The following is a 10,441-nucleotide window of genomic DNA, read 5'->3' on the forward strand; positions in this document are numbered from 1 at the left end:
CCTTTTGGCGGCTTAGCATGCAGGATCTTAGTTCCCCAACAGAAATAGAACCTATGCCCCCTGCACTAGAAGCACAGAGCCCTAACCCCTAAACTGTCAGGGAATTCCCCACCTTGAGTTGTTTTGAAGGGTGTAATTTGCAGGCTTCTGGCTCCAAAAGCCAATTTAACTGGTTCAGTGAGTTGATCCAATGCCCCACACAGAGCTGGCATTTGACCAGAATAAAGGTTTATGTGCAAACCCCAAAAGCCCAGGTATTACTTTGCAAAGAGAAATTGAACTGTCCAGGCACACCTGAATTTATGCATCAATAGATCAAGGCAATTTGAGCTGCTCCCTGGGAAGCCCAGTTACCAGAAGTTGAGTCCAGTGAAACTGAATGCCCCAGGATGGGAAGAACCAATGGTTCTCTCAGCCAAGAAACCTTGAGGTCTGGTCCCCTCAACCATAGGTGCAGCCTTGATTCTAAGGACTCAGTTCAGCCTAGGATGGCCAGGACCAGAGCCTGAATATGTTTCCCACAGCTGCTTTCAGGACACCCCTTTTCTGTGATCTTTCTTCTGTTTGCAGAACCTCTCTCCAAACTTGTTAAGAAGCAGCTACTCCCTTAGTGTTTGTTGAGTGCTGCTGCTGCTACTGCTAAGTCACTTCAGTCGTGTCTGACTCTGCGTGACCCCATAGATGGCAGCCTACCAGGCTCCTCCGTCCCTGAGATTCTCCAGGCAAGAACACTGGAGTGGGTTGCCATTTCCTTCTCCAATGCATGAAAGTGAAAAGTGAAAGTGAAGTTGCTCAGTAGTGTCCGACTCTTTGCGACACCATGGACTGCAGCCTACCAGGCTCCTCCGTCCATGGGATTCTCCAGGCAAGAGTACTGTAGTGGGTTGCCATTCTCCTGTTGAGTGCTAGACTGTTGTAAACATTTTACCTTTATTTCAATTTAGTTCAGTCGCTCAGTCGTGTCCGACTATTTGCGACCCCGTGAATCGCAGCACGCCAGGCCTCCCTGTCCATCACCAACTCCCAGACTTTACTCAAACTCATGTCCATCAAGTCGGTGATGCCATCCAGCCATCTCATCCTCCATTGTCCCCTTCTCCTCCTGCCCCCAATCCCTCCCACCATCAGAGTCTTTTCCAGTGATCAACTCTTCACATGAGGTGGCCAAAGTATTGGAGTTTCAGCTTTAGCATCAGTGCTTCCAAGGAACACCCAGGACTGATCTCCTTTAGAATGGACTGGTTGGATCTCCTTGCAGTCCAAGGGACTCTCAAGAGTCTCCTCCAGCACCACAGCTCAAAAGCATCAATTCTTCGGCGCTCAGCTTTCTTCACAGTCCAACTCTCACATCCATACATGACCACTGGAAAAACCATAGCCCTAACTAGATGGACCTTTGTTGGCAAAGAAATGTCTCTGCTTTTGAATATGCTATCTAGGTTGGTCATAACTTTCCTTCCAAAGAGTAAGCGTCTTTTAATTTCATGACTGCAGTCACCATCTGCAGTGATTTTGGAGCCCCAAAATATAAAGTCTGACACTATTTCCACTGTTTCCCCATCTATTTCCCATGAAGTGATGGGACCAGATGCCATGATCTTCGTTTTCTGAATGTTGAGTTTTAAGCCAACTTTTTCACTCTCCTCTTTCACTTTCATCAAGAGGCTTTTTAGTTCCTCTTCACTTTCTGCCATAAGGGTGGTGTCATCTGCATATCTGGGGTTATTGATGTTTCTCCCAGCAACCTTGATTCCAGCTTGTGCTTCTTCCAGCCCAGCGTTTCTCATGATGTACTCTGCATATAAGTTAAATAAGCAGGATGACAATATACAGCCTTGACGTACTCCTTTTCCTATTTGGAACTAGTCTGTTGTTCCATGTCCAGTTCTAACTGTTGCTCCTGACAATCGATGGGATTTCTACTCACCCGACTAGTTGTTGTTCAGTTACTCAGTTGTGTCCAGCTCTTTGTGACCCCATGGACTGCAGCATGCCAGGCTTCCCTGTCCTTCACTGTCTCCCAGCATTTGCTCAAACTCATGTCCATTAAGTTGATGATGCCACCCAACCATCTCGTCCTCTGTCACTCCCTTCTTCTCCTGCCCTCAATCTTTCCCAGCATCAGGGTCTTTTCCAATGAGTTGGCTCTTTGCATCAGGTGGCCAAGGCATTGGACCTTCAGTATCAGTCCTTCCAGTGAATATTCAGGGTTAATTTCCTGTAGGATTGACTGGTTTCATCTCCTCGAGGTCCAAGGGACTCTAAAGAATCTTCTCCAACACCACAGTTTGAAAGTATCTTCGGCGCTCGGCCTAACCCCTAGTTCAACCCCACCCCTCAGAGGGACCCCCAGCCACCACCTTGATGGTCTTTAGTTGGTTCCCAAATACTTCCGTCACATATTGCTAATTTTATTTATTTTGGTTGTGCTAGGTCTTCGTTGCTGCACGCAGGCTTTCTCTAGTTGCAGCTAGTGGGGCTACTCTCTAGTGGCGGTGCGCAAGCTTCTAGAGCGGTTGCAATGGCTTCTGTTGTGGAGCACCGGCTCTAGAGCACAGGCTTAATAGTTGTGGCACACGGGCTTAGTTGCTCCATGGCATATGGGATCTTCCCAGATTAGGGGTCAAACCTGTAACTCCTGCATTGCCAGGTGGATTCTTTACCACTGAGCCACCAGGGAAGCCCAAGTCACATATGTATACACATTCACACCTTGGATTTACTTCCATATCTGTTGAGGGAGGAGGTGGTCTCTGTCTCACAGTGGCCACCCTATTTTCAGGTTCTTGAGGAAAACTCACTCTTAAGCTTCACAGAGATTTCCAGAACCTATATCTTCTATTCCCAACTCTCTTCAAACCTATGGGTAAAAGGACCCACAGTTACTACTCTCAGGCAACTGCACTAACCTTTGCGGTTTCCCCACACCCTGCCCATTCCTTTGGGAAATTTTTTATTAAATTCTCCTCGTGTTATTCTAATTGGAGTGTGTTCTCTCTTTCCTGCTGGGACCCTGACTCAGACACAGGAAACAGCATCCATCCCCATCCCAGCTTTCCTCCTTTAGAAAAGGAATCGGCAAGGGAGAACTATGGCCAGTGGCTTCCAGGCTGATTCTGCTGGCGGCTAGCATGGTAGACACACTGGACTATTACTACAGAAATGCATTCAAGAGATGATGAAGGCCTGCGGTAACGGTCTGGGGAGAAGTAAATTTGGGATTTTATGGGGGTAGAAGAGACTGGAATGACAACCAACAAGATGTTGATACTGAGGGAAGAGTCAATACACATCTTTAAAAAATAGATTCTTGACTCCACTTCCCCCGCCACAACTACTCCCCCCCGCACCCCACCTCTGCTTTTTTTCTTTTGGCTGCATCAGGTCTTACTTGTGGCATGCAGGATCTTTGTTATGGCATGTTATGGGCTCCAGAGCACAAGGGCTCTGAAGTTGCTGCTTGCAGCCTTAGTTGCCCTGAGCACGTAAGATCTTAGTTCTCTGACCAGGGATTGAATTCATGCCCCCTGCATTGCAAGGCAGATTCGTAACTACTGGACCATCTAGCAAGTCCCTTCATCTGCTCACCTTTGCAGCAAATTCCTCAAAATAGCCATCTCTAACAGGTGCTTCCAACATTTTTCCTCCCTTTCTCTTCTTAAACCCCTCTAGCCATTCTTTCAATCTCACACTCCACTGAAACTCTTTATCAGTCATCAATGACCTAATGGTTATTCTCAGCCCTTCTCTTGTACTTAGGCTCTCTGTAGCATTTGACCAGGTTGATCACTCCTTCCCCCTGGATACACTTTCTTCATTTGCACTGGCCAGCCACACTCTCCTGGTTTCCCTTCTACTACACTGGTTCATCCGCTTCTCTCCAATAATTCTGTTTTGTTTTGTTTTTCCGGGGGGGGGGAGGGAATAATTTTTATTTTACATCTTTTTTACAAATACATCGAAGAAGCGTGCAATGCTGCCAGCACTGGATGCAATCCTGGGCCACAGTCTGCACACTCCTTTGCAACTCGTCCTATAACAGCAGAACCTTTCATCTTGCTTTTACTGTTTACTATGTGCTCAGTTGCTCAGTCGTGTCAGACTATTTGTGACCACGTGAACTGTAGCCCGCCAAGTTCCTCTGTCCGTGCACAGACAGAATACTGGAGTGGATTGCCATTTCCTCCTCCAGGGATTGTTTACTCTGACCCCTGCATTATCTTCAGAATAAAGAAACACAGCATCTTTTCTCAGTATGAGTTTCATTGTCAAATTACCATCACTGGATGTATGTTCTTTCTCAGCTCTGATTTGCCTTTCTTGATTGTGGCCATCACCATATCGCCCACACCAGCAGCAGGAAGTCTATTCAGTCATTCGCTGATTGCCTTCACAGAGATGATATACAGATTTTTGGCTCCCGTGTTGTCAGCACAGTTGATCATGGCTCCAGCTGGAAGACCCAAGGAAATCCAGAATTTCACACCTTGCTTCGACATCTTGAATGCCAGAAATGGACAAAGTCAATAATTCTTGACACCAGAGTGCCCTACTAGTAGCGTGGTCCTCTTGTCTTTTTCTATTTTCACTTCTTCAAACACCATCTTTCTGCCAATAATATCCAAAATTTTAAATCTTCAGCCCAGGCCTTTCTCTGGGCTGATACCAAACTGAGGGAACTCTCTGGTGGTCCAGTGGTTAAGACTTGATGTTTCCACTGCAGGGGGCATAAGTTCTATCCCTGGTTGGGGAACTAAGATCCTGCATGCCTCAAGGTTTGGCAAAAAAGAAAAATAAAAAATAAAACCCCAGACTTACCAGACTTACAAGTCGCTCTCCTTGCCATCTCTCTTTGCATGTCTAGTAGACATCTCCAACCCAACATGTCCAAAGCTGAATTTCTAATCTTGCCACCCAAATCTGTTCTATTTGGCAATCTCCCCCATCTCAGGTAATGAGTACTTTCTGCCACTTGCTTAGGTCCAAAACTGGAGCCATTCTTTGACCTTTCTCCTTATTCTGGAACTCCTCTCTCATTGGCATCTCACAACTGCTTTCCTGGTCCCAGCTACCACCCTTCTCACTTGCATCACCACAACTTCCTAATTGCCTCAATGTTTCCACCTCTGCCTCCTGACAGTCTGTTCTCAACACAGCAGTCAGAGTGGTTCTTTTAAAACATAAGTTAGATGTCAGTTCTCAGTTCAAAACCCTCCAGTGTCCTCATCTCACTCAACCTAAAAACCAAAGACCTTAAGAGAGCCTTTGGAGCCTCTGTTATCTGAGCCCCCTTTCCTCACCTACTAGCCCACTCTGCTCCAGCCAAGATGGCTTTGTTATTCCTCTTCTGAGATGCCAGGCACATTTCTATCTTAAGGCATTTGCACTCACTGCTTCCTCTTCTTGAAATGCTCTTCCTCTAGATAGCCACATGGCTAACCCACCATGAAATATTACCTTCTCAGTAAGACCTACCTTCACATGCCCTGTTTAAAATTACAGCCCATCCTCACCCCAAGCTCTCCTATATCCTGCTCAATTTTGTTTCATGACACTTATCATCTGCTAACAAATATAATTTACTTATTTATTATGTGTATTGTCTGGGGAGAAGGGAGTTAACCAAGAGTCCTCCCCCACACACTGAACAAAGGCTGAAGATGGAAGGGAGTGAGGCTGGGGGAATATGAAGGGTGAGGACGAAGTGCAAACTGTGAAAATATATTTGCACACCATAGATAACTAGCTAAGGATTACTATCCAGAATATACAAAGAACACCTTCAAATAAAGTAGAAAAAAAAAAAAGTAAATAATCTGTATGTTTCCTATTGCAGCTACAACAAATTACCACAAACTCAGTGGCTTTAAACAACACAGATTTATTCTTTCACGGTGTTCAAGATCAGAAAACCAAAGTGGATCTCACTGGGTTCAAATCAAAGTGTCAGCAAGGGCCATGTTCCTCCTGAAGGCTCTAGGTAAAACATCCATTTCTTTGCCTTTTCCAGCTTCTAGAGGTTGCCCACATTCCTCTGCTCCTGGCTCCCAATCATCCTCAAAGTCAGAAATCACACCTCAGACTTGTGCATGCATCATCATATCTCCCTGACTCTTCTGCCTCCCTCTTTCACTTCTAAGGACACTTGTGATTAATGAGACTGACTCAGTTAATCCAGGACCATGTCATTATCTCAAGATCCTTAATTTAATCACATCTGCAAAATCCCTTTTCTCCTATAAGGTAACATTCACAGGCTCTGGGTGGACATCTTGGGAGGGGGGGTCACTATGCTACCTACTCCACAAACCAATAGAAAAATACACAAAGAGGCATTCCACAGAGGAAGAAACATATATGAAACCTTTATTCATCAGGAAATGTAAATTAAAATCACAGTAAAATGCCATCACACACTCATCAGATTCACAAATATTCAAAAAGTCTACCAACCAAGCACTGTCAAGAATGAGGAGCAAAGGGAACTCTCATATAGTGACAAAGGAATATAAATTGGTACAGCCCCTTTGGAAAACAATTTGACAATAGCTAGTAAAGCTGAGCATGCACTTTACATGTTCACGGATCCTTTACAACTCAGTAATTCAACTTCAAGATGTATACTAGAAGTTACTGCATAGGTGCAACAGGAAACCTACAGGAATGTAGTACTGCTAAAAAATAGTCACTCCAAAAAAAGAAAAATCCAACAGGAGATGGATTAATAAATTGGATAGAACCAAACAATGGTTTTTCTAGTACTCATATATGGATGTGAGAGATGGACCATAAAGAAGGCTGAGTGCTGAAGAATTGATGCTTTCAAACTGTGACGTTGGAGAAGACTCTTGAGAGTCCCTTGGACTGCAAGGAGATCAAACCAGTCAACTCTAAAGGAAATCAACCCTGAATATTAACTGGAAGGACTGATGCTGAAGCTGAAGCTCCAATACTTTGGCCACCTTATTCGAAGAGCCAACTCATTGGGAAAGACACTGATGCTAGGAAAGATTGAAGGCAGGAGGATAAGGGAACAATAGGGTATGAGATGATTGGACGGCATCATCAACTCAACGGACATGAGTTTAAGCAAACTCAAGGAGATAGTGAAGGACAGGGAAGCCTGGCGTCCATGGGGTCGCAAAGAGTTGGACACAACTGAGCAATGAACAACAACAAAACAATGGAATATAATGCAGCAGTTTTTTAAAAAGCAACTGCAGCTATATATAAAAAAATTCCATATGTGATATCATCTAAGCAACACTTCTCAAATATCATGCATGCAAATTACCTGGGGATCTGGTTAAATGCAGATTCTGTTTCTGTAAATCCGGAATGGGGTCTGAAATTCTGCATTTTCAACAGCTCTCTGCTGATCCATGGGCTATGCTTCAAGTAAGAAAATTCTCAGTATACTTCAGTTCAGTTCAGTTCAGTTGCTCAGTCGTGTCCAACTCTTTGCGACCCCATGAATCGCAGCACGCCAGGCCTCCCTGTCCATCACAAACTCAGACTCAAGTCCATTGAGTCAGTGATGCCATCCAGCCATCTCATCCTCTGTCGTCCCCTTCTCCTCCTGCCCCCAATCCCTCCCAGTATCAGAGTCTTTTCCAATGAATCAACTCTTTGCATGAGGTGGCCAAAGTATTGGAGTTTCAGCATCATTCCCTCCAAAGAAATCCCAGGGCTGATCTCCTTCAGAATGGACTGGTTGGATCTCCTTCCAGTCCAAGGGACTCTCACGAGTCTTCTCCAACACCACAGTTCAAAAGCATCAATTCTTCGGCGCTCAGCCTTCTTCACAGTCCAACTCTCATATCCATACATGACCACAGGAAAAACCATAGCCTTGACTAGACGGACCTTTGTTGGCAAAGTAATGTCTCTGCTTTTGAATATGCTATCTAAGTTGGTCATAACTTTCCTTCCAAGGAGTAAGCGTCTTTTAATTTCATGGCTGCAGTCACCATCTGCAGTATACTTAGGGATGCATAAAATGATAAAACTATTTTTCTTTTTAAACAAAAGGCAAAGATAAACACTAAATTCAGGAGAGCAGATATCTTTACCTCTGACTGGGAGAGTGGTTGAATAGGTCCTGGTGATGCTTTCTTAAACTGGCTGTTGGGTCCACAAGTATTCTTTGTATCTCACATATGTTACATATAGTATCGCCCATATCAAATATTGTATCTTTAAAAAACAATGAAAAGCATACAAAAATAAAATTATAGGCAAAGAAGCTAGGTGGCGTCAAAGTCTTGGGTAAATAAAGAAGTTAGTCCTGTTAGCGCTACACTAAACTAAAACAGACATAATTTGCAGGAAAAGTGTTGTGTGTTCACTAAATACTCCAGAAATCCAACCTGTCAGGCTAATTCTTTTCAGCCCGGATTAAAGAGTCAGGATTTGTACTAATCCAAGCTTTTCAAATTTACTGGATTTTATGAATCACGTGGCATTCTTGTTAACAATACAGATTTTCAAGTGACTCCTGCGTAGATCCTGATTCTGGGCATGCAGGAAGTAGCCTGGGAATCAGTACTGAATAGGTTCAGTGGCTTCAAGCACCAATTGGTAGGCTGAAAAACCTCCGCCCGCCTCGTAATGGACTTGCGGTTAGTAGGCTGTGCCCCTGTCGGCTCAGAGAAGCCCCCACAAGGTGGGAGGACAGCCCCCCCCCCCCCCGCCCCGGCCAAGGTCAGTTAGCACATTAAATCCATATTAGCGCGGCGGTCACCCCTCTTTCCCGGAACTATCCCCTTCAGCTCTTCTGTTAGAGGCTCTCCAGAGAGGCCCTAAATGACAGAAACCTAAACGAGAGGAAATAATTACGGCACTAGGTAATTAATTCTCGGCAACTTAAAACCGCGCAGACTCGCCTAGGAGGCCGCCCCTCCCATCCCCGGCCTCTCCAGGCGTTTCTTCCCTCCGCCTCCCTCAGAGAACGCGGAGAAGAAACGCGAGATACGATCACGGGGCGTGGCCTCATCCTGACCAATGGACATGGGAGGCCTGGCCCTGAGTCTTCCTTTCATTGGCGCAGGATCCCCAAGGCGGCCGGGTCTAGCCGTACTGAGGCGGAAGTCGCGCGGCAGCTGGAATGCGCGCTGAGCCTCTGGTCTGGCAGCGTTTGAGCCGCCATCATGGTGCGGAAGCTTAAGTTTCACGAGCAGAAGCTGCTCAAGCAGGTGGACTTCTTGAATTGGGAGGTCACAGATCACAACCTGCATGAGCTACGCGTGTTGCGGCGCTATCGGCTGCAGCGGCGCGAGGACTATACGCGCTACAACCAGCTGAGCCGTGCTGTGCGCGAGCTGGCCCGGCGCCTGCGCGATCTGCCTGAGCGCGACCCGTTTCGCGTGCGCTCCTCGGCCGCGCTGCTGGATAAGCTGTATGCTCTCGGCCTAGTGCCCACGCGGGGATCGCTGGAGCTCTGCGATTTCGTCACGGCCTCGTCCTTTTGCCGCCGCCGGCTGCCCACCGTGCTGCTTAAGCTGCGCATGGCGCAGCACCTCCAGGCCGCTGTGGCATTCGTGGAGCAGGGCCACGTGCGCGTGGGCCCCGACGTGGTCACCGACCCCGCCTTCCTTGTCACGCGAAGCATGGAGGACTTTGTCACCTGGGTTGACTCGTCCAAGATCAAGCGGCACGTGCTGGAGTACAATGAGGAGCGTGACGACTTCGATTTGGATGCCTAGCGGATCTCCCCTCGCCAGGACTGCATGTATCAGCCAGTCGTCTGTTCTTAAGAACTTGCCTCCTCAGCTACAGGCCACGCACGGAGCCAAAGGGTACGCCCTTTTTCCACGAAATTTTCTTAGCCTTCGGACAATTGGTAATTCAGTGACTGCCGTAAGAAACAATGGGAAGCGGTTTTGGTGCTGCACTGGGGAATTGTTATGTTCTTGGATCTGAAACAGTGGTGTGAATACAAGGATTTGGGATGGGGGAGGACCTACCCCCGCCTCCAGCTTTCCTTTCATTTCCTTGTAACAGGACAGTGTGGTTTAATTTATTTAACTGGAATCCTTGCTCTTGTTCGTGATTAAACTGTGTACAGATGTCATAGAGGTTGGTCTCAAGTTTTCATAAAATAGATGCGATTTTATTGTTCAGAGTTCTTTCTGTTGTTTAAAGGAATGCTTTCCTAATGCCAATAAATGGCCTAACTGCTTTTTAAGTGCAAATTTTTGTCTGGGTTTGTCACACAGAGTCGCATCTATAGGTCTCCTTGAATTCAGGAACCCACAGAAGAATAGTGATGGCAGCTAGCTGCCTGTGGGTGAGACCTGCCCTGAGTTCCACGTGTGGAGGTTGCAGGATGTTGTACAGGGCTGAGCAGATTTGTCAGTTTACTGATCCCTTCCTCAGAATGAGTGTTTTGGCAGAACTCTTCCCCACAGGACTTCCTGTTGCTATTCCAGCCTCAGGAAAT

The 10,441-nt window shown here is 46.3% G+C and overlaps 1 protein-coding gene across 1 annotated transcript; it reads left to right on the forward strand.

Moving 5' to 3' along the window:
- Positions 1–9,074: 9,074 nt before the first annotated feature.
- On the forward strand, positions 9,075–10,193 carry IMP3 (IMP U3 small nucleolar ribonucleoprotein 3). Its single transcript, XM_005891768.2, has one exon. The coding sequence runs from the start codon at positions 9,150–9,152 to the stop codon at positions 9,702–9,704; it is 555 nt and encodes a 184-aa protein (XP_005891830.1). The 5' UTR covers positions 9,075–9,149; the 3' UTR covers positions 9,705–10,193.
- The last annotated feature ends 248 nt before the right edge of the window (positions 10,194–10,441 follow it).

This window comes from Bos mutus, chromosome 21 (assembly GCF_027580195.1).
Source record: "Bos mutus isolate GX-2022 chromosome 21, NWIPB_WYAK_1.1, whole genome shotgun sequence".
NCBI lineage: Eukaryota > Metazoa > Chordata > Mammalia > Artiodactyla > Bovidae > Bos > Bos mutus.